This window comes from Gopherus flavomarginatus, chromosome 3 (genome assembly GCF_025201925.1).
Source record: "Gopherus flavomarginatus isolate rGopFla2 chromosome 3, rGopFla2.mat.asm, whole genome shotgun sequence".
Taxonomy (NCBI): domain Eukaryota; kingdom Metazoa; phylum Chordata; order Testudines; family Testudinidae; genus Gopherus; species Gopherus flavomarginatus.
In genome coordinates, this window is record NC_066619.1 from 82,655,337 (window position 1) to 82,680,310 (window position 24,974).

The 24,974-nt window shown below is 41.5% G+C and overlaps 1 protein-coding gene across 3 annotated transcripts in view; it reads left to right on the forward strand.

Annotated features, from left to right (window-relative positions):
* ADAMTS19 (ADAM metallopeptidase with thrombospondin type 1 motif 19) overlaps nt 1-21,599 on the forward strand; it is a 352,203-nt gene extending 330,604 nt beyond the window's left edge. For all 3 annotated transcript variants that reach the window (XM_050945615.1, XM_050945613.1, XM_050945614.1), the window contains exons 22-23: nt 16,407-16,584; nt 20,463-21,599. In XM_050945615.1, coding sequence (XP_050801572.1) covers nt 16,407-16,584; nt 20,463-20,614 — 330 coding nt within the window. In that variant the 3' untranslated portion in view covers nt 20,615-21,599. The remainder of the gene's footprint in view (nt 1-16,406; nt 16,585-20,462) is intronic.
* Nucleotides 21,600-24,974: the final 3,375 nt, after the last annotated feature.

Below are 24,974 nucleotides of genomic sequence, written 5' to 3' on the forward strand. Positions count from 1 at the left end.
AATTAAGATTGCAATGGTTATTTAGGTGGGACTTACTGAAGTGCAACACTTTCTTTAAACGTCCTGAGATTCTAATGTTTGTTTGGGTTTTTTCCCTCAACTCTTAATATTCTTGAAAGGTAATATGCTTGTAACCATATCTATTTTTTGTGGGGGAATTCTCCCTTTTTTTAAAGGTCCTATGGTCCACTGGAGAGGAGCTCTGTTCCATCAGGTCCTCCTAGGGCTGCTATGTCCAAACTTTTCAGTTTGAGGGCTAAACATAGTATGTCCAAAAGATAAGATGCAACAGTCTATAATGTGGGACAAATTCTCTGCCCTGTTCTCCTCCTTTTAGTCCTGCTTAGACAGTGCTAACAGAGTAGAAGCTATCCATGGGGGAATCCCCATGTGTAGTATAGCCAGCTCTTACATTTTCCTCTCTGCACTCCATGGTGCAGCGTGCAGTTTAGGAGTTTTGGGGTGGCTCAAATACACTGTGCATCTGCTATCCCTGTCTGACATGTGGTCCCTTTGGAAACAATAGCCAGATAGCATAACTTACAGCAAACCCCTGACTGCTTTGATTTGACTTTCCTGTCACAGAGGATGAGCTCAATAATCTTGTTATGCCTCTAGAAACTCGTTGGGGGTATCCCCCTTGCATACCTCAGGAGATCCCTGTTCCTCTTTCCTTCTTTCGTATAGATCTCAGGTCTGCAGGAAGAAAGGCTTGGGTGAGAATGGTGGTTGGGAGCAGTCTACTGAGGGGGCATTTTCCTGTTTTGTTAACCTGGCTCATTTTAGGAGACCCAGAGAATGAAGAACCCCAACCCCTCTCCTAGGGGGAAGGGACAGGTCAGTGGTTTTAGCATTGGCCTGCTAAACCCAGGGTTGTGAGTTCAATCCTTGAGGGGACCATTTAGGGATCTGGAGCAAAAATCTGTCTGGGGATTGCTTTGAGCAGGGGTTTAGACTACATGATCTCCTGAGGTCCCTTCCAACCCTGATATTCTATGATTCTAAGAAATGTGAAGGTGATTTGGGTGCAAAGAGGGAAACACACTCATGAACTAGCAAGGCTATTAACCTTACTCCTGGTCTGAGCTCTTACATCCTCTGATTATCAAGAAAGTGCAAAGCCTCAGGATCCTGTTGAACTCATTTCTAGATACTCACATAACAATAATGCAGAGCATGGATTTCACTTTCATCTTGCCAGGAGAGTACCTCTCACATGAGATCCTAGCTACTAAGATCTATGTGTTTTCACCTCCTAGCTGATTACTGTAATTCACTCTGTTTCAGACTGAATAAAGTTACATTACACAATGAAGCTCCAGTTTAGGCAGAATACAGCAGCATGGCTCTTGAACAAGAAAAAACGTAACAAACATATCATACTCTCCACTATCAGAGGGGCAGCCGTGTTAGTCTGGATCTGTAAAAGCAGCAAAGAATCCTGTGGCACCTTATAGACTAACAGACGTTTTGGAGCATGAGCTTTCGTGGGTGAATACCCACTTCTTCAGATGCATGTCATCTGAAGAAGTGGGTATTCACCCACGAAAGCTCATGCTCCAAAACGTCTGTTAGTCTATAAGGTGCCACAGGATTCTTTGCTGCTTTTATACTCTCCACTGGGTCTCCACTTGGTACCGAAGACAGTTCCAAGTACTGGTTGTAATATTTAAATCCCATAGTGGAATAGTGCTTGTCTGTTTTAAAGGCCAACTTTTTATCCACAAACAACTAAGACAGCTTTTCTCTATGGGAATGCTAACACTGATGGAGCCTGGGTTCAAACTCTCAAAAACAGGGGCTGAGGGTTATTCCATGATAGGCTGCATCTATAGTATGACTTACCAAGATAAGATGGAGCCCAAAGTCTGGCTACAGTACAGAAGACATTTCTCTGCAGTAGTTGTCTTGTACTAATGAAAAACAGGAAATACAGTGAAAAAGAAAAGGGAAGGGAAACAATTAAAAATCCAAGTAAATGTGGTTAAAAATAGGAAGGGGCCAAAATAGGATTTTCACAATTTAACTTAATGCAGGTATTTGGCATCTTGATACTGAGGTGATGGGTGTGTTACAGTTGAGTGTGGCAAAGATCTTCCTGCAACTGAGGCATGAAGGAACTCAGACTGCATCATTTATTTGGATTCATCATTCCCCCTTCCTTGTGTTTAACTGATAGACAAATATTGGTACAAATAAAGTAAATATAGTTTGGGACATAAACAGCTATAGCAAAAGTTGACTAGCTTGATGAACAAGTTTTGTGGATATTTTTAACCTCATTTAAACAAAACCATTTATACAAACAAGTACACTGTATGATCTAATACCAGCCCTCAAAATCAAACTACATTAAAAATGCAAAGTGAACAAAAAATATTGCAAACCTTTAAATCTTATGCACTGTTATCAATTTTTGATTCTTCAGTATGCTTGTTTCGAAACTGCTTGAATGCTGGAACTGACAAACCTATACATAAATGATTAGGAATGCTGTGCTAGTAATTTCCAGTAGAACTCATCATTGAGTTTCCTTATAAGAACATCTCTCTCCACTTTGAATGTTACTTAGACTTGTAAAACGCCTTTTTGAGCAATCTATTTATTCTTGAAGACAAATTATCCAAGTCAATTCTGTTAACATTGTCACAGATTGGCACTTCTTATTTTAGATTGTATCAGATCCTGTAATGATTGCCTATTATTTTGGCTGAGAGACACATTTTGACCGTTACTGACGGCCAGTTACAATTTTTCCCTTAATTTAGGAATTCCTACTTCTTACTGAAGCCAGCTGGAAACAACTAAGGCATTACAGCACCTTTCTCAGCTGTTGGCCATGGTAATATGTATTCTCTCCAAAATATATATCTTTGGCAGGAAACAGAAAGAAAGAGTCTCGGGTAATCCTTGTGCATGCCAAGTGTAAGGATTGTTATAGTTAACGGCTAGATTTCAGTCCCTGAAATTATGTTTAAAAGAAGTTCAAAGGTAGGCAAGTATTCATATAGAATATGAATGTAGTTTTCATGCAAAAAAACTTTAAAAATAACTTTTCACTATATTTATCCAGAAAAATTTTTTTTTGTAGAAGCTTTAACAGAAATGTTTTACATGACTTGCAGCTTGAATGGTTTTACAGTACCTTTAGGACTGCATCCAAAACTGCCAGATTAACAGCCACATAAAAAAGCTCTGGCTGCATATTAGAGCATTTAGTCTAAACCTACAAACACAGTTGTCCTACGGGAATTTTTGCTAATCAGCTACATGGCCTCAAAATGTAGGTCACCTGAACAGTCAGAAGTAAGAAATAATTAGAACACCACAAAAATGAACTACAGTGTGTGCAAGTGTGACATTCTTTTTTGGCGGAAAAAAAATCCGTGAGAGAGCATTCCCCAGGACATAGTAATGAAGAGTAGGTTGAAATTAAATTAGGATTTATAGAGGACACCTGCTGAACCTCCAGACTTTACTAAGGCATTGGTGGGAGTAGTGCCATTTTATGTATAATTAGTTTAATTATTTCATTAGCGATTTTGACTGCATAGATTTTCTGATTAAATTAATTGTCTAACAAATTAGCATGGAAGATATTGATAGTCATAAGTGGGATCTTATTTAATTAAATAATTTTAATCCTAGCATCCAGAGCACTCACAACTCCTCCCATCTTGGTATTTATTGCAAACTTTAGAAGCATACTCTCTATGCTATTATCTCAATCATTGATAAACATGTTGAACAGAACCGGACCCAGAACTGACCCCACGCCTTATGCCCTTCTTTCATGACTGTGAACCAGTGATAACTACTTTCTGGACACAGTTTTCCAACCAGTTTTGCACCCACCTTATAGTAGCTCCATCTAGGTTGCATTTCCCTAGCTTGTTTATGAGAAGGTCAAGCGAGATAGTAACAAAACCCTTACTAAAGTCAAGATCTACTGCTTCCCACCTATCCTTGCATCTCCCTCTCCAACTCCTGGGCCTTTCTCCTGTCTGCTTTCTTTCTTCATACGGTTTGCAGTACTAACTCCAGGCCCTCTGTTCAAGGTCTGATGTCACACTGGCTTACAGGATCTTGCTAAACATGGCATACTGAGTCCTCTTCTTTCTCATCTGACTCAGGCATTCCTGGGTATGGCGGGAATACCTCAAGGCTGCAACTGCAGATAAAACACAGAGGTACCACTGTTATAATGGAAACTGAAAGTTAAGGATCAGAACTCCCTTCCCTTTATTGCACTGTTAAACAAGAATGGAATACCATTTAGTTAAATATTTTTGGATGTTTTTTACATTTTCAAATATATTGATTTCAGTTATAACACAGACTACAAAGTGTACAGTGCTCAGTTTATTTTTATTACAAATATTTGCACTGCAAAAATAAAAGAAATAATATTTTTCAATTTCCCCATTGCAAGTACTGTAGTGCAGTCTCTTTATTATGAAAATTGAATTTACAAATGTAAAATTGTGTAAAAAAAACCCTGCATTCAAAATGATAAATAAAAGAAATAGTATTTTTCCATTCACCTCATACAAATACTGCAGTGCAATCTCTTTATCGTGAAAGTGCAACTTACAAATGTAGATTTTTTTAATTACATTACTGCACTCAAAACCAAAACAATGTAAAACTTTAGCGCCTACAAGTTCATTCAGTCCTACTCCTTGTTCAACCAATCACTCAGACAAACAAGTTTGTTTACATTTGCAGGGGATAATGCGGCCCACTTCTTGTTTACAATGTCATCTGAAATTGAGAACAGGCATTCACATGGCACCATTATAGCCATGGTCACAAGATATTTACATGCCAAATGCCCTAAAGATTCATATGTCCCTTCGTGCTTCAACCAACATTCCAGAAGACATGCATCCATACAACTGACAGGTTCTGCTCGATAACAATCCAAAGTAGCGCGAACTGACACGTGTTCATTTTCATCATTTTAGTCAGATGCCATAAGCATAAGGTTGATTTTTTTGGTGGTTCAGGTTCTGTAGTTTCCACACTGGAGTATTTCTCTTTTAAGACTTCTTAAAGCATGCACCACACCTAGTCCCTCTCAGACTTTGGAAGGCACTTCAGATTCTTAAATCTTGGGTTGAGTGCTGTAGCTATCTTTAGAAATCTTACATTGGTACCTTCTTTGCTTTTTGTCAAATCTGCAGTGAAAGCATTCTTAAAACAAACATGTGTTGGGTCTGTCATAAACAGATAGCTAAGGGTTAATGTCTCTTTCACCTGAAGCACCTGACCAGAGGACCAATCAGGAAACTGGATTTTTTCAACTTTGGGTGGAGGGAATTGAGTGTCTTTTGTCTTTGTCTGCCTGCCTGCCTTCTCTGAGCTTTGGAGAAGTAGCTCTACTTTCTAGTCTTCTGTTTCTAAGTGTAAGGACAAAGAGATCAGATAGTAAGTTCTATGGTTTTCTTTTCTTTGGTATTTGCATGAATATAAGTGCTGGAGTGCTTTGATTTGTATTCTTTTTGAATAAAGCTGTTTATTCAATATTCTTTTAAGCAATTGACCCTGTGTTGTATTATCTCAATACAGAGAGAACATTTGTACTTATTTTTCTTTCTTTTTATATAAAGCTTTCTTTTAAGACCTGTTGGAGTTTTTCTTTACTTCAGGGAAATTGAGTCTGTACTCACCAGGGAATTGGTGGGAGGAAGGAATCGGGGAGATCTGTGTGTTGGATTGCTAGCCTGATGTTGCATTCCCTCTGGGGGAATAGGAAAGTACTTTTTGTTTCCAGGATTGGGAACAGAGAGGGAGATTCACTCTGTTTGGATTCACAGAGCTTGTGTCTGTGTATCTCTCCAGGAGCACCTGGAGGGGGGAAGGGAAAAAGGATTATTTCCCTTTGTTGTGAGACTCAAGGGATTTGGGTCTTGGGGTCCCCAGGGAAGGTTTTTCAGGGGGACCAGAGTGCCCCAAAACACTCTAATTTTTTGGGTGGTGGCAGCAGGTACCAGGTCCAAGCTGGTAACTAAGCTTGGAAGTTTTCATGCTAACCCCCATATTTTGGACGCTAAGGTCCAAATCTGGGACTAAGGTTATTACATGGTGTGCAGCTGGTGGGACTAGAATCCAGAAGCCAGTAGAAATATTATATTTTTCTTTTCTCTGCTAAGGGCTTTTTAGCAGAGAGAAGCAGTTGGTTTTTTAAGGGAACCAGAGAGAATTTTTTTTTCTGCTCTCTCTGGCAGTTTGTGGCTTGCATGTTAAGGGTCTTTTGTCATGCAATAGCCCTCCCATTAGGAGTCAAGTACCAGCACTTATAGGCATGCAAATAAAGTGGTTTTTCTGGTTTCCCTTCATTGAACATTAGCTAGAGAGAGAAAAGGAAAATTAGCTAAAGGCACTGTTGCTAGGCAGACTTCAGGAGGCAACAGAGAACCTGCAGTTCAGAAGATAAACACCGGAGGGCACCCCAACACAAGAAAACAGGAATCATGACTTCTAAGGCAAAAATTGAGGCCCAAGAGCAAGTCAGAGAAGCTGAACACAGGCGACAACTGGAAATAAAACAAACAGAGATGGAAATAAGAGAAAGAGAAAGAGAGGCTGCCCACCGCCGAGAAATGGAAAAGCACCAAAAAGAAATGGAAAAACAACAAAAAGAGAATGAAGAGAAGGAAAAACAGAGAAAACATGAACTGGAGTTGGCAAAAGCTGGGCTGCATGTGCCAGCCAACCCTAACAACCCGGCGCCAAATATTGCTCCACAGCACAGGAAATTTCCCACCTACAAGGCAGGTGATGACACCGAGGCCTTCTTGGAAAATTTTGAAAGAGCCTGTCTTGGGTACAGCATTCCCGAAGACCAGTACATGGTAGAATTGAGGTCACAGCTCAGTGGACCTTTAGCAGAGGTGGCAGCTGAAATGCCTAAGCACCAAATGAATGACTATAAACTTTTTCAAACCAAGGCCAGATACAGGATGGGGATAACCCCAGATCATGCCCGTCGGCGTTTCAGAAACCAAAAGTGGAAACCAGAGGAGTCATTTCCCAAACACGCCTACTACATTGCAAAAAACTATGAGGCCTGGCTAACAGGAAACAACATTCAAACCTTGGAAGAACTGAACCTCCTCATACAAATGGAGCAGTTCTTGGATGGTGTTCCTGAAGACATCACACGGTACATACAAGATGGACACCCCAAGAATATCGCTGAGGCGGGGGAGATTGGAGCCAAATGGATGGAACTGGCAGAAAGCAAAAAAGCTACTGTCAAGGGGAACGATTACCCCAGGGGGCACACAGACCATAAACCCTACCACCGAGGACAGCCAAAGACCCCACATACCACCCAAGTAAAGCCACAGATACCCTACCCTTCAACCTCACCAGTCTCCAGTAACTCACCTCGGCCCAGTGACCCATCAGATGGAAGATGCTTTAAGTGTAATGAACTGGGACATATCAAGGCCAAGTGTCCCAAGAACACCATGCGAGTGCAATTCATTACACCACCATCACACCAAAGATCCCCAGGCCCGGATGCCTCTCAAATACCCTTGGAGCGAAGGGAAAATTTGAGAGTGGGCGGAAAGAAGGTTACTGCGTGGAGAGACACGGGGGCACAAGTGTCAGCTATCCACCAATCCTTCGTTGACCCCAAATTCATCAACCCAAAGGCCAAAGTTACAATTTACCCCTTCATGTCACAAGCTGTAGACTTGCCTACAGCTCAACTGCCTGTCCAGTACAAAGGCTGGTCAGGAATGTGGACTTTTGCAGTCTATGACAATTATCCTATCCCCATGCTACTGGGGGAAGACTTGGCCAACCAGGTGAGGCGGGCCAAGAGAGTGGGAATGGTTACACGTAGCCAAACCAGGCAAGCTTCCAGACCCATTCCTGTTCCTGAACCGTCCACAGAGGCCCCGTCTGTGTTACCAGAGACCCAGACAGAGGTAGTGGACCCGGATTCCATGCCTACCACTGAAACAGCCACAGCATCTCCAGTCCCAGGCCCGGAACTGGAACAGCAACCAGCACCAGCAAGTGCAACTACATCTTCAAACTCAACGCCAGAGGGCGCCAGCGAGCCAAAACTGGCAGAAGCAACAGACAGCCATACCCAAAAGGCTCAGCCAGAGCCTGAAATACCCTCAGGTGCACCAGCAGAGAGCGGTTCACCAGCAACGAAAACAACCCCATCACCTACATCGCTTCCAGAGGGACCAAGCCCAAGTCCACAGTCTGAGGAAGAACTGGTGACCCCAGCCTCAAGGGAACAGTTCCAGACTGAGCAGGAAGCAAATGACAGTCTTCAGAAAGCTTGGGCGGCGGCACGGAGCACCCCACCGCCTCTCAGCTCTTCTAATGGATCCCGGTTTGTTATAGACCAAGGACTTTTATACAAGGAAATTCTTTCTGGTGGACACCGGGAAGAATGGCAGCCGCAAAAACAGTTGGTGGTTCCAACTAAGTACCGGGGGAAGCTCTTAAGCTTAGCCCATGATCATCCCAGTGGCCATGCTGGGTTGAACAGAACCAAGGACCGGTTGGGGAAGTCCTTCCACTGGGAGGGGATGGGCAAGGACGTTGCCAAGTATGTCCGGTCTTGTGAGGTATGCCAAAGAGTGGGAAAGCCTCAAGACCAGGTCAAGGCCCCTCTCCAGCCACTCCCCATAATTGAGGTCCCATTTCAGCGAGTAGCTGTGGATATTCTGGGCCCTTTCCCAAAAAAGACGCCCAGAGGAAAGCAGTACGTACTGACTTTAGTGGACTTTGCTACCCGATGGCCGGAAGCAGTCGCTCTAGGCAACACCAGGGCTAACACTGTGTGCCTGGCCCTAACAGACATCTTTGCCAGGGTAGGTTGGCCCTGCGACATCCTTACAGATTCAGGGTCTAATTTCCTGGCAGGGACCATGGAAAAACTGTGGGAAACTCATGGGGTGAATCACTTGGTTGCCACCCCATACCACCATCAAACCAATGGCCTGGTGGAAAGGTTCAATGGAACTTTGGGGGCCATGATACGAAAATTCATCAACGAATTCTCCAATAATTGGGACCTAGTGTTGCAGCAGTTGCTGTTTGCCTACAGGGCTGTACCACATCCCAGTTTAGGGTTTTCACCATTTGAACTTGTGTATGGTCACGAGGTTAAGGGGCCATTACAGTTGGTGAAGCAGCAATGGGAGGGGTTTACGCCTTCTCCAGGAACTAACATTCTGGACTTTGTAAGCAACCTACAAAGCACCCTCCGACACTCTTTAGCCCTTGCTAGAGAGAACCTAAAGGATGCTCAAGAAGAGCAAAAGGCCTGGTATGACAAACATGCCAGAGAACGTTCCTTCAAGGTAGGAGACCAGGTTATGGTCTTGAAGGCGCAACAGGCCCATAAGATGGAAGCATCATGGGAAGGGCCATTCACGGTCCAAGAGCGCCTGGGAGCTGTAAACTACCTCATAGCATTTCCCAATTCCTCACTAAAGCCTAAAGTGTACCATGTTAATTCTCTCAAGCCTTTCTATTCCAGAGACTTACAGGTTTGTCAGTTACAGTCCAGGGAGAGGATGCTGAGTGGCCTGACGGTGTCTACTACGACGGGAAAAAAGACGGTGGCGTGGAAGAGGTCAACCTCTCAACCACCCTGGAACGTCTGCAGCGGCAACAAATCAAGGAGCTGTGCACTAGCTTCGCCCCATTGTTCTCAGCCACCCCAGGACGGACTGAACGGGCATACCACTCCATTGATACAGGTAATGCTCACCCAATCAGAACCCCACCCTACCGAGTCTCTCCTCATGCCCAAGCTGCTATAGAACGGGAGATCCAGAACATGCTACAGATGGGTATAATCCGCTCATCTACCAGTGCATGGGCATCTCCAGTGGTTCTGGTACCCAAACCAGATGGGGAAATACGCTTTTGCGTGGACTACCGTAAGCTAAATGCTGTAACTCGTCCGGACAACTATCCAATGCCACGCACCGATGAGCTATTGGAAAAGTTGGGACGTGCCCAGTTCATCTCTACAATAGACTTAACCAAGGGGTACTGGCAAGTACCGCTAGATGAACCTGCCAAGGAGAGGTCAGCATTCGTCACCCATGCGGGGGTGTATGAATTCAATGTCCTTCCTTTCGGCCTTCGAAATGCACCCGCCACCTTCCAGAGGCTGGTAGATGGTCTACTAGCTGGACTGGGAGAATTTGCAGTTGCCTACCTCGATGATGTGGCCATATTTTCAGACTCCTGGCCCGAACACCTACTACACCTGGAAAAGGTCTTTGAGCGCATCAGGCAGGCAGGACTAACTGTTAAGGCCAAAAAGTGTCAAATAGGCCAAAACAGAGTGACTTACCTGGGGCACCAGGTGGGTCGAGGAACCATAAACCCCCTACAGGCCAAGGTGGATGCTATCCAAAAGTGGCCTGTCCCAAGGTCAAAGAAGCAGGTCCAATCCTTCTTAGGCTTGGCCGGATACTACAGGCGATTTGTACCACACTACAGCCAAATCGCTGCCCCACTGACCGACCTCACCAAAAAGACCCAGCCAAATGCAGTTAAGTGGACTGATGAGTGTCAAAAGGCCTTTACCCAACTTAAGGCAACGCTCATGTCTGACCCTGTGCTCAGGGCCCCGGATTTTGACAAGCCATTCCTAGTAACCACGGATGCATCTGAGCGTGGTATAGGAGCAGTGCTCATGCAGGAAGCAACAGATCACAACTTCCATCCTGTCGTGTTTCTCAGCAAGAAACTGTCTGAGAGGGAAAGTCACTGGTCAGTCAGTGAAAAGGAATGCTATGCCATTGTGTACGCCCTGGAAAAGCTACGCCCATATGTTTGGGGACGGCGGTTCCAACTACAAACTGACCATGCTGCACTAAAGTGGCTTCATACTGCCAAGGGAACAACAAGAAACTTCTTCGTTGGAGTTTAGCTCTCCAAGATTTTGATTTTGAAATTCAACACATCACAGGAGCTTCTAATAAAGTTGCTGATGCACTCTCCCGTGAGAGTTTCCCAGAATTCAGTAGTTAAAAAGTGTTCTTAAAATGTAGAAGTCTGTTAGTTATGTACTTAGGAGTATATGTAAAGGTGTATGTGTTGTATTAATCTGTTTATTTTCAAGTTCTAGAAGGAAATCGCCGCCAGTGAGCTTCCCCACTGTCTGCAATTTGGGGGGCGTGTCATAAACAGATAGCTAAGGGTTAATGTCTCTTTCACCTGAAGCACCTGACCAGAGGACCAATCAGGAAACTGGATTTTTTCAACTTTGGGTGGAGGGAATTGAGTGTCTTTTGTCTTTGTCTGCCTGCCTGCCTTCTCTGAGCTTTGGAGAAGTAGCTCTACTTTCTAGTCTTCTGTTTCTAAGTGTAAGGACAAAGAGATCAGATAGTAAGTTCTATGGTTTTCTTTTCTTTGGTATTTGCATGAATATAAGTGCTGGAGTGCTTTGATTTGTATTCTTTTTGAATAAAGCTGTTTATTCAATATTCTTTTAAGCAATTGACCCTGTGTTGTATTATCTCAATACAGAGAGAACATTTGTACTTATTTTTCTTTCTTTTTATATAAAGCTTTCTTTTAAGACCTGTTGGAGTTTTTCTTTACTTCAGGGAAATTGAGTCTGTACTCACCAGGGAATTGGTGGGAGGAAGGAATCGGGGAGATCTGTGTGTTGGATTGCTAGCCTGATGTTGCATTCCCTCTGGGGGAATAGGAAAGTACTTTTTGTTTCCAGGATTGGGAACAGAGAGGGAGATTCACTCTGTTTGGATTCACAGAGCTTGTGTCTGTGTATCTCTCCAGGAGCACCTGGAGGGGGGAAGGGAAAAAGGATTATTTCCCTTTGTTGTGAGACTCAAGGGATTTGGGTCTTGGGGTCCCCAGGGAAGGTTTTTCAGGGGGACCAGAGTGCCCCAAAACACTCTAATTTTTTGGGTGGTGGCAGCAGGTACCAGGTCCAAGCTGGTAACTAAGCTTGGAAGTTTTCATGCTAACCCCCATATTTTGGACGCTAAGGTCCAAATCTGGGACTAAGGTTATTACAGGGTCACTATCTGAAACTGCTATAACTTGAAATATATGGCAGCATGTGAATGAAACAGAACAGGAGACATACAATTCTTCCCCAAAGAGTTCCGTTACAAATTTAATGAACACATTTTTTTAATGTGCATCATCAGTATGGAAGCGTGTCCTCTACATGGTGGCTGAAGCATGAAGGGGGATACGAATATTTAGCATATCTGGCACATAAATACCTTGCAATGCAGGTTACAAAAGTGTGAACTCCTGTGACATTGTAAATAAGAATCCGGCAGCATTATCTCCCATAAATGTAAACAAATGTGTTTGTCTCAGTGATTAGCTGAACCGGAAGTGGGCCTAAGTGGACTTATAGGCTCTAAAGTTTTACATTGTTTTGTTTTTGAGTGCAGTTATGTTAAAAAAAGAATCTACATTTGTAAATTGAACTTTTATGATAAAGAGATTGCATTATGGTATTGTATGAGGTGAACTGAAAAATACCATTTCTTTTGTTTATCATTTTTACAATACAAATATTTGTAATAAAATAATATAAAGTGAGCACAGTACACTTTGTATTCTGTGTTGTAATTGAAATCATTATATTTGAAAATGTAGAAAAACATCCAAAATATTTAATAAATTTCATTTCATACTCTATTGCTTAACAGTGCGATTAAAACTGCAATTAATCGTGATTAATTTTTTTAATCGTGATTAATATTTTTGAGTTAATCATGTGAGTTAACTGCAATTAATTGACAGCCCTAGTGGAAACCTGAGGTTCAACCACTCTGGAATTGGATCTCTGGGTGGCAGCCTCCTACTTCCTAACTATGTTTTCAGGACAGGACCAATGGTGACAGCACCTGTAAGACCTTTTCTTCTAGCAGCCTGTGACAGTGGCTGATTAAGTAACTCAAAAATAGCTCCTTCAAAACAAAAAATTATTTATTCATCCACAGGTACATAGCAGGGAAAGCAAGGGGTAAACAAAATAAAGGTCTATATTCCTATCTCCCCTTAATCTCTTCTTCCAAGCTTTGGTAAGTCCCATTCATACAGTTACTGTCATCTCTTGGGTGGGAAACTGCCTGCACTGCTGCAGCATGTTCTCTATGTTATTCTCTGTTAGAGACTCACCGTCACCCACTGCTGACAGCCCACTCAACCCTGTCTCTTCTCTAGATCAGCATCTTTCAGTTTTTACTATCCTCTTTGATCCTAGGTTTGGACTTGGGAGAATATTTTTTTCTAGCTCAGTTGAAGCCACCTAGGGGTACATTTCCCTAGTTAATAGCTTCCCTGTTGTTTCCCCTAAGGACCCTTGGCACTTTCTATATTATCTTATCTTTGCCATTTTTTGTTGTTTCCTGTGGGCTTGCCCCTTACAGCCTCCTTTGATTTAACTCTACTCAAACAAGCAAGTTAATATCACATAGCTGCAAATGCTATTTATAAAACAAAACACAAAACCCACACATTTCCCTCATTTTTCACAGTACTATTGTAGCTTCTTTACCATAGCAAACAGGCCTGCAGAAATAGAGAACTGTGCTATGTTGCTAACTTGAATGATGTCTCAATAAATTGTATATTTGTCATATCTAGATTTGTTGTGTCTGAATTTTTTCCAATGCCTTGCATCTTAAGTAATTTACACCTGTACCTAGTGTACCAAATCAGAATAGTACCGTTGTCCATACATGACTGCACGAAGTGCATGGCAGTGTCAGGTGCATTATCAGTACAGTTGAGCTCAAGCCACCAAGTTTGGATTTCTGCTCCACAGACTAGCATTGATAGATCCTAGGGCATGTTAAATAAGGTATCTGAAACATATAGTAACTTGTTCAAGAAATTAAGATTTAAATAAAAATGTTGTACAGGCCATGTATTGTACAGGCCATGTTGAACACAAAGTACCAGAGCCCCTGGCATCCATTCACAAGAGAAACATATCAAGTGATTATCTGTTGCAAAACATTTAATAAAGTATATAACTGAAAAAAATGGATTAAATATTCTTCAGGATGTAGATCTAGCAGAGGGGGAACAAATGGTAATGCTGTGTCATTATTTTGCTATGAAATTACACTTAAAACAATGGCACATACGTGACTAGATAATTAATGTACATGGGTCTCATGAGATTCTGTGAACATAAAGTCAGCAAAGGAGTAACGATGTATTTCACAAGTTCAGATTAGATTTCATGTCCATCTGTGAGGCACTGCCCTACTTTGCCTTCCAGGATTTTATTTCACAATCATTTTTATGGAAAAAGAAAGCTACTGTTACTGTACTATTTTTTTCTGACACCATTCACCTTGGCAACAGTAAGATGGCACGGCTGCTTGGGTTCTGACTGCACTGTCAGTTCTTTGTGCAAGTTTGATTCTGTGGTGTAATGTAGTTGCGTGCAATAGGTCATTTTGATAAGATTACACCTATATCACTGTATAGCTGCCATGGAGCCTAATCTTGATTCTAAAGCCGGAAATATTTTCTCCACACTTCCTATGGAATTTAAGGTAAGTGTTTTGACAAAATTCCACCCACTCCACCACCAACTGGCACATCTCTTTCTTCCCAAATGTAGAAAGTGGTCCAGGCTAATATAATGTCAGGCTAACTCAGTTGAGCATGATCAACCAGGGACATCCATGGGGTGGCAAATTAACATTTCCACAGTCTATCAGCATGAAAAGTATGTGCTATATCACATGATTCTTACTTGATCTGGGCAGTACTTTGTTAAAGGATGTGTTCAGGTTTGGGACCATAATAATCACACTCAACTGTGCAGAAGAATATCTGTCTGCTGCGTATCTGTGCTAGGAGTCATCTATTCTTGCTTTTAATCACACCCAATGTATTACACGGTTCTGATGGGCATCCCAGAGAGAACAACTGTTCAGGCTCTCTTTGCTGTGGTTGTGTTTGTCCTACTTTTAAACATTGCCTAGTCTTGATTAGGATCCAAAGGTTTATCGCTTAATTGGTTGGTGGCCTGTGATATACAGGAGGTCAAACTAGAGATCTGGTGGTTCTTTCTGATCTTAAAGTCTATAACTACAACTAATTTACCAAGTGAGTGTACAATTTTACAGTATAATGTCAGTTGCTAACATGAAATTACCTTTATGCAGAGCACCAGTGATGTTTGCTTTACTGTTATATATCTTGGCACAAAAGGAGTGACTTCATATGGGACAGGTGCCACTTGAAGAGAACATAACTGCAGCCATGGTCATGTTCTGTTGACACCAATTCTATAGATTCCATATTATATCCATGGAGATTTGTCTCAATAGATATGAGAACTTCCTCATGGCCTGTTGCAGGATTATACACATGAAAAGGCATGCTACATTTAGTGTGGATGGAGCTCTTAAGTCCTTGATTTCCTCTCTTTTTCCTCCTCTGATTGTGAGTTTGTGCCGTATATATGGTTGCCACATCTCTCCTGTTATTTGCCTATTCTTTCTCCCTGACCCAACTTATTCTGTTTATCTTCCCTTTTTCTGTGTATTTTAGTGGAGTTTGATTTCCATTTTTCATTCTTTTTTTCTTGTTACTGCTCTTCTAGGTCTCTCCTTCCCTTCTGAATCACTCCCTTTTTCCTCAGCATCTTCTCACAAAACCTTCTCTCCTCTCTCTGTTTCACCCCCCTTTTCTCTGTTCCTCTTCACACTTTCCCTTAGGTGTGGGAGGGAAGAAAAAATCTATTGGAGTGCCTTAATCCTTGCAGGAGCTGAGAAGAAGTATTTCAGGCTGATGAGTCCTTGAAGAAAACATGAAGAGAAACCAGAAGACAGATTTAAAAAGAATCAGCATCCACTCTGCTCAGTGAGGGGAACAATTTAGCAGTGGGGTTGGGAATATGGCAGGCTCTTCATTGTCCACTCCTCCTCTTCTCCACTTTCTGTGAGCATATTCTATTGCTCCACCCATTCTCTTTTTGTTGTCTCCTGAGGGGAAATTCAGAAATAAGGATGAGAGAGCAGGCCTTGGAGCTCAGAGGCTTCCTTTGCTTTGCTTTTTCACCACTGGTGCTTCAAGATGTGTGTGTTCCTGATTGTAACAGGTAGATGAAACCAATGCCCAATCCTGGCAAGGTTTTATAGATTTTTTGAGGTAGGGGAAGAGATATAATCCATAGGTTGGGAATTGCTGCCATAAGCATTAAATGCAACCATATTTTCTAGTTTTTTTGTTTTAAATCAATTTTAATTTATGAAACTATGAATCTGCCTGAAATCCTAGCCCCGCTGAGGTCAAAACTTCCATTGACTTCAGGTGGGTCAGAATTTCACTCCAAGTTTTTACAGGAAAAAACAGAATTCTGACACATGCCTTTCTTCCATCTCTTGTAGTGTTCCATTACCTGTGGCAAAGGAATGCAGTCCCGAGTAATCCAATGTATGCACAAGATCACAGGAAGGCATGGCAATGAATGTTTTTCCTCAGAAAAGCCCGCAGCATACAGACCCTGCCATCTTCAACCCTGCAACGAGAAAATTAACGTAAATACAATCACATCACCCAGGTTAGGTAAGCTGGAAAAAAAGCCATATGACAGTGCAGAAGTTATCTTTTTCTGTCTTTCCTTATGAAGGAAATGATGGTCCTGTGATTAAAAGCACAAGGCTGGGATTTAGGCAATCTAGATTCTATCCTTATATCTCCTGTAGAATTATGTGGCACTTTAGGCATGTCATTTTAACATATCTGTGGCTCAGTTTCCCCATATGTAAATTGCAGATAAAAATAGTTTGCAAGGGTTTCATGAAACTTAATTCATAAATGTTTGTAAAGCACACTGGTATCCATGAAGGGGAAGTGATGTGGTATTCCATCTTATTATTGTTACTAAACATCAAAATGTAAATATCTTTATGTTGGTGTTAGAAATTTATTTCAAACCAGTTATTTTTCTGGTTAATTGCACCACACATTTTTAGAGTTGAGAAAATATATAAAGTTTAGTTTGGCAAAGTTTTCTAAACAACATTCTCATGGTCCTTAAAGGACCAAGAAGGCCCTGGTTTAAGGAGTGTGTACAAATGGTTTCTTCTGCCAGTCTTTCACTCAGATCACTACATCTGTCTATGATTGTGTAGAACATCAGAGATTAAATCTTCCACATAAAGGGGTTAGAGACAAATTTACTGGGACCATTTTAAAATCCAAAAGTTTCTCAAACTCTGTTTCCCGTTAGAGAGCCTGGAAGAAATTCCACTACTGGTGTAGAGAGAGATCTGTTAACCCTACCAATTATCCTTCAAGTAAAATCCTTAGTGGAGTTTTGATGAGGTTCTTACCGTCACCTCCTTAGAATGTCAGTCTGAGCCTTGAGCATGATTGGGATATATTCAAAGATCTGCTATAGTACACCTTTTCCCGATGATTTTTTCAGAGCCCTTTTTAGGATAAACCCTCCTGTCAATAGATTATTCCTGCATGGAAAGCAAATCTGATGTCATAAACTGTCTGTAATCCTCCCTTTGAGCTAATGAAGGATATTCCCCTTTGAAGTTGGAACCCTTATAGCATTTTGTGTAAGTGGCCATTGTCTCGTCTTGCTGGATCACTGAGATGACAGCTGAGGCTTACAGACCTCCTTATATAGTATTTCATAAGGACAAAGTTGTTCTTCATGTTTTATGTGTCTTTGTGCACAATTGCCCAACTGACCTCCACCAACGTCAGAACACTTTTTCCATCCAGTGAGACAGAGACATCTCCCTGCCTTAGATGTGAGACAGGCCACGAAGTTCTACTTTATATAAATATGCAACATAGAAATTTTAGGTTGATTTGAAATTTATTTTATTTTATTTGAAGGACCAAAGTGAGGTAGTGAGGACCATAAGGCTGAGTTGTCTGAGTAGATCAGAAGATGTAGCACTGTAATCTCAAAGTCAACCTTATCCACTAGGAGTTAGGGTCCATTCCACCAGATGCATAGAGACAATGCTTGCCTTGAGTAGAGCTGCCATTTGGGCTTCCAGTCATATTGTTACCCATTCCAGTCAAGTGGCTTCCAGTCATATTGTTACCCATGCTTCTTCACATATAGCTTTTGACATCTGTTCTGGTTTCTGTTCTCCTTCCCCTCTCCCCCCCATGCAATGGAAGGAGAGCTACACAGATCTTATCTAATTTGAGCCTAACCTTGTCACTTCAAGGAATACCTAATTTAGTGTTTCTTTGGACTAGGTCCATCTGTAATGCCCCGCTAATTGTTTTTCTATTCTAATGTTATTTGCACATTTAATTATAAATATATAGGGGGGAGGGATAGCTCAGGGGTTTGAGCATTGGCCTACTAAACCCAGGGTTGTGAGTTCAATCCCTGAGGGGGCCATTAAGGGAACGGGGGTAAAAATCTGGGGATTGGTCCTGCTTGGAGCAGGGGGTTGGACTAGATGACCTCCTGAGGTCCCTTCCAACCCTAATAGTCTATGATTCTATGATTATATATTTGTAAAAGCAGCAAAGAATCCTGTGGCACCTTATAGACTAACAGATGCTTAGGAGCATGAGCTTCGTCGGATGCATCCAACGAAGTGGGTATTCACCACGAAAGCTCATGCTCCTAAACGTCTTTTAGTCTATAAGGTGCCACAGGATTCTTTGCTGCTTTTACAGATCCAGACTAACATGGCTACCCCTCTGATACTATTATATATTTGTATTTTAATAGTGCTTGGAGGCTCTGTAACAGGGTGGCTTGCCCCTTAAGGGCTGGAAGGCTGAGGCTAGCCAACTCTTGTTACTAAAAAGGCACACCTAGGTTGGATCAGGGAATTCCTCATAAACAGCAGCAGGAAGCTGCATGGTGTGGCTAACAGAATGAAGCCAGGGCCAGAGCTCCAGCCAGAAAGGTGGAGCAGACAGGGGTAGAGCAAGAGCTCTGTGGGTATGTCTATACAACAAAGAAAAACCCACAACTGGCCCATGCCTGCCAGCTTGGGCTCACAGGCCTCTGGCTGTGGGGCTGTTTCATTGCTGTGTAGATTTCTGGGCTCAGGCTGTAGCCTGGACTCTAGAACTCTGAGGGGTGGGAGGGCCTGCAAAGTGATCCTGACCTTGAGGTTCAGCTCAGTAAGTGGCCAGTGAGGGATCAGGGTCTCATTATGTTAGGCACTGTACAGATGTGAAATAAAAGTTCAGATCCTGCCCCAGAGAGCTTACAGTTTTGGTTACGAAATGCTAGATGGAACAGGTGGACAGAACAAATAGGAGAGGAGGAAGGGTGGATGAGGCAATAGTGCTTTGAGCATGGTTTGTATGGTAAGCAGTAGTCAGAGCTCACCACCTGCCTGACCATTATCAGCTGACAGAGTTGTGTACGCATCACGGAGTGATGAGTCTTAAGGAAGGATTTTTAAGGAGAATAAGTTAGTGGCTTTTTAGATACTAATGAGGTGTGCATAAGCGGTTGTGAAGGAGTAAGTGCAAAGATTTTTGAGGTAGAATGATTTTGAATGGTGGGAGCATTGGCAGAGTGAAGGCACTAGTCAGCACCATAATGTTTTAATGGAAGAGCTAGGTAGGGTGAGGCTAAGCCATGAAGGGCCTTAAAGGTAAAGAAGAGAAGCTTGTGTTTGATACATTAGGGAAGGGGGGATTCAAAGAGGGTGGTATTATCAGAGCGATGAGTAGGAAAATAATCTTAGCAACATCATTTTGAATGGACTTGAGGGGATAAGGTTGCAGTTGTCCAAGCCGGAGAGGAGGAGATTGCAGTAATTAAGATGTGATATGATCGTATCTGTCCAAGTATACCATCTTATTCCTGAAATATATCTCTTTCTCTGTGGATAATCATTACTAATGTATTGCAATGTCCATTTTTCTAGATAAAAGGTATTTGCTTTATTTATACTTTTGCAAGTATTATCTTGAAATTGTGCTGTCTTGTAAGTGTATGGCATTTGTGACAAGGAGACTGTTGGGTCTACGCAGCTGGCCCTCAAAAATTCTAATTATTAAAATACTGGCAGCATGTCACTAGGATAGGATTTTTTCCTCTGTTGAAAAATAAACAAGCTTCACCCCACCCATTCCTTCCCACGACAGAACCCGAGTGCCCTCCCAGCTTCTTTTCTCTCTGTGCCTCCCTCAGAAGTGCCTGAGTGCCCTCTTTCCATGCCTGCTGGCCACTTTCTTATCAGTTACTCCTGCTTCTGCTCTCACCCAGTCCACCGCCTGGTTCCTGACCCAATGGAGTCACTAGCAGGGAGGTCGGTTGTGTCAGAAGTCTTTAGACACCCTTAAGAACATCTCTACTACCTAATGGTTTACTAATAAATTTAGTAATAGGTAATAATAGAATGAATGAACATTATACTCTGCTTTAAGTATCAAATGAACTATTTGAGTGTATAGATATATAGTTGTGTTTTTTGTTTGTTGTTTCACAGCTGCTTTAACATTCAAGTGCCTGGGAGACCAGTGGCCTGTATACTGCAGAGTGATACGAGAGAAGAACCTCTGTCAGGACATGAGGTGGTATCAACGCTGCTGTGAGACATGCAGGGACTTTTATGCGCAAAAAATGCAACAAAAGAGTTGACCTCTGTCAGGCTGGCTGGCTCTCAGCTCTTTGCAATCTCATTATTTATACACACACACACACACACACACACGCTTTTTCAGACCAAATATTATCAGATTACATATAATTTAATCAAATTAATTTATTTTTACCTGCCAGACATGCTTGTTTTGGTTAGATGGCTTTTGTGTTTTATTCTCTGAGGTTTTCATAATTTTTATATGAACAATTTTGGATACATATATCAGAATTTTTAAAAAAATAGTATTTTAAATGTTTATGTTCGGTAGGATCATCTCTCTGTTGCCAAAAAAAATCCCTCATGTTATCTTGAATTTATTTTAATTTAGCTGGATAGTTTTTGCTGTATTTGGAAATAAAGCCAATTTTTTTTATTTTAATTTTTTGGCATTCAGAGTCAGAATGACCTTGTTTATTTTGCAACAGATGTTGAGGTGCCTAAGCTAACATTGTTGAACAGGTTATTACAGAATGTATTGTGAAATCAGTTTCTCTTTGGGTTAGAGACATACTGTAGGAGAGAATCTACTGTAACATATAACCTATGATGAACAAAAAAAATCAAAATTTTTGATCGTGCTCATGAACACATACTTGAACACAAGTATTGAATCAATGAAACACTGTAGAGATTTACACTGAATCACTCACTGTTGCACTGTTTGAGGTAGTTTAGAGAAACACAAGTTCTAGAATTTGTACCATCCTATGAAACCATGTCTGTACTGTTTTAACATGTCACTTGATTTTAAATGTTTTCAGTAAAAGACCCATGCCTCTTTATGCCTTTGTCTGTCCTCTTTGCAGTTCTACAAATGGAAGAGTCCTTGTTCTTGCCATTTGTATGCGTAATCTGTTAAATATTTTCCAGTTCTTTGTTGATGACATAGAAGATAGCTTTGTGATACTGCTTTAGTTTCATCTTTGTTTTATGAAAGTCTTTATACAAAGAAAAGTTTTACAATCCTGTGAAACATTTTAAAACAGCTGAAATTTTCCTTATGAGAAAATATTGTACATGATTCACATGATTTTTACATTTTCAATAAAAAAGTTAAACCTCTTTCTTTATTTCTGTTTTTTCTATTTTGTGCATCTGAAATACTCCTGGGTTTGTTTCCCTTTTTTAAATTTTAAATAGGGCTTATGTCATCCTCCCCACCCCTGCGTCTATAATACAAGTCCATGGGACGGAGCAGCATAAAGGGGCTCTAAAAGCCCTGGACCTGATGAGGAGAATCCTACAGCTGAGGGGAGAGAAAGACAGCTACAGATTGTCTCCTGAAGACCGCTTTGCAAACTGGCTGTAGGAGGAATGTGTCTGACATGGAAGTGGTTGGAGCTGCTACCCATAGGCAGTCAGGGATGCACAAAAAAAATTACCTTTGGGCTGGCACCAAGGATGCAAAGTTTCAGAGGCAAATGAGAATATTTTCTAGATATAATGAGTGAAATCAGGGATTATCATCTAAGTTTACCTGCAACTTTAGCTACAGCTTTCGTTTCTTCAGTGGCTGTAATACTTGACTATTAAATGTACATGCAGTCTGCAACTTGGAAGTCATTATGTTTACACGTAGTGTAAATGCGTCATATTTCCTTCTCTGGATGAATTAAAAATGAAGTAACATATATTTGGTTACTGCATTTTATTTAAGCACTTCCCTATAATTCAAATAAATAATACAGATCAATGTGCCATTTGATTAGAAAAATAGGGAGAAGGTTTTTTTAAGATTGCACTGGTATGTGTGCACAGGTACAATGATCTTGAAATGCATTGTTGCTTTGCCCAGCACTGCCATTCCGGAGACCACATTGATCTGACTTACAGCTGGAAGTACTTTCCAGATGTGCTCAGTGAGGCATTTGTACTCTTCCAGCAGTAGATAGTCACAGCAGAATTTACTCAGTTCTTCTAACAGTCTCTCTCTATTAATCAGTTTTCCTTCCAAGCTGATGAATAACACTTCAACCCATGTCAACTATCCAAGTTCAGTTGGACAATAAGGGTTAAATTTACTCCGATTCAGAGGGTCCAGCAAAAGGCCTGTGTGCTATTAAATCCCATTTAAACCCTATTTTGACTGATTAAGTGGGATTTAAGTATTGCATGGAGGTTGTACTAGCCTTCTGCACAGGAGGGAATTTCACTCCCAATGTACGCTATAAAGCGCAGCCCTGGCCAAAAGTACAACAATTACAACTTATTCCACATGTCTGACAGGTAAAGTACTCCTGGAATTTTAGTTGCATGTCACTTACTCTGGAGAAGCATTTCTATTCACTTTCATCCTCAGTGAGCACGACAGAAGCAGTGTCCTTTGGGTCATTTCTATGCATAAGAATTCCCTGTAAAAAGAAAAGTAAATTAAATATTTAATGTAGAGTAGCAAATTAGAGTTAAAAATAAAAATAAAAACTAACCAATGTTGACATCCACATCTCAACAACCCTGGAGAAACCTGTGACTGGGAGATACTGCAGAGGATTTATGTGCTCCTGAAAGATGGAATAGGGCCTATCTATCCAAGTATTTAACAACACTAATTACCGGGGGCGGCTCTAGGGATTTTGCCGCCCCAAGCATGGCAGGCAGGCTCGGGGCGGCTCTAAACATTTCGCCGTCCCAAGCACGGCGGCATGCCGCGGGGGGCGATCTGCCGGTTGCTGGTCCCGCTGCTCCGGTGGACCTCCGCAGGCGTGCCTGTGGAGTGTCCGCTGGTCCCGCGGCTCCACTGAAGCCATGGGACCAGCAGACCCTCCACAGGCAGGCCGCCAAAGGCGGCCTGCCTGCCGCCCTCCTGATGACCGGCAGAGCGCCCCCTGCGGCATGCTGCCCCAAGCATGCGCTTGGGGTGCTGGGGCCTGGAGCCGCCTCTGCTAATCACCACGCTCGCTGAAGTCACCATGGTAAATAAAGCGGCATAGGACTATACAACTATTAAACTAAATCAATAACTTCCTGAATGTCTCAAACTGTAATCTACCAGTATATTCCATTCTATAGCATTCCATGTCTTCCCTGTAAAGCCCTACAAAGACACAAACAAAAATGAACGAGTGGTATGCTAGAGTAGTCTTTGGAGCATCAGGAAAGTAGGCTTAAGCCCTTCACCTCCAATGAGGTAGTGGCATGAGAGTTCAGATCCTGTGAAGTAACTACTGACTAATTGTAATATCTGACCCAATTCTGAATAACTTCATTGTGCTAAAACCAAATTAGAAACTGAATAGTAGATAGAGCAATAAATGTTTCAGTCACATGTTGTATTTGGTCATTCATCACACCAGCCATACTGTAGGTCCTGCAAGGAGGCAGCAACTCCTCTTGCCTAACTATGCAACTTCGCAGAGGTATTTGAAAAATTATTTAGTCAAGCCAAATTTCAGTGCATTTTGAAGTGCCATTTTGTTGGGAGTAATAATTTCAGTACAACTTGAGCTGCTCAACAAGTCAGATCATTTCAAACTGTACATTTATAACAAATAAATTGTCTGGGGCTCTGTTTATCCATTTATATAGGTGCCAGTCCTGCAAAGTGACTGACTGCCTTGCTAGTGCTTGGTTAAATGGGAGCTGAAGAGCCTCATATGCTTAAAATTAGGCACTAACTTCAGTTAAATTTAAGTCAATAGGACTAGTCACATGCTTAAAGTTATGTACAGTTGCATACCTTGCTAAAGCAGGCACTTCTAGAGTTTATTCATCCAGTCAAAAAGAAACTATGTCATCTGATTTGTGACCAGTCACAACCAAGCAATATTGCTCTAATATGGCATTCCAACTGGCAGCTACAGAATAAACAGAGGTCACAAATGCGATCAAATAAATACATTTGGTGAAAGTCATGGACACTCAATGAACAAAAAGAAGGTGAAACGTCTTAATTCATTGTTACAAATTATTTATTTGGTACCAATAACACCCTGCATTATTGAAACTGTCACTATTAAAACTGTTTGTTTTCCTTTTTCTGTTTCACCCATTTTTGAGAGTGAGAACTGATTAGACAGCATAACTTTTGTATATTGTCATTTTTCACTTCCTACTTTTTATGCTTTAACACAACTCTGCAAAGTTCATGCTGCAATCACCACAACTGTTTAATCTAACCCAAAATAGTTTTCATAAATTAAAAAAAAGAGAGATTAAGATATTTCTTTTAAATGTTTTTGTAAAAAATCTTTTTTTTAAAACCTACTTTTTGCATCTAAACTACTTGGCAAGATGGCAAGGACATCTGAAATAAAATACAAGAATTAGAAATGTGAATTTGAATTAAAAAAAAGAGTAAAAGCTTGGTGTTTTTTATTACCTGTACCGGTTATAGTTGGTGGCTAGGCTGAAGGAAGG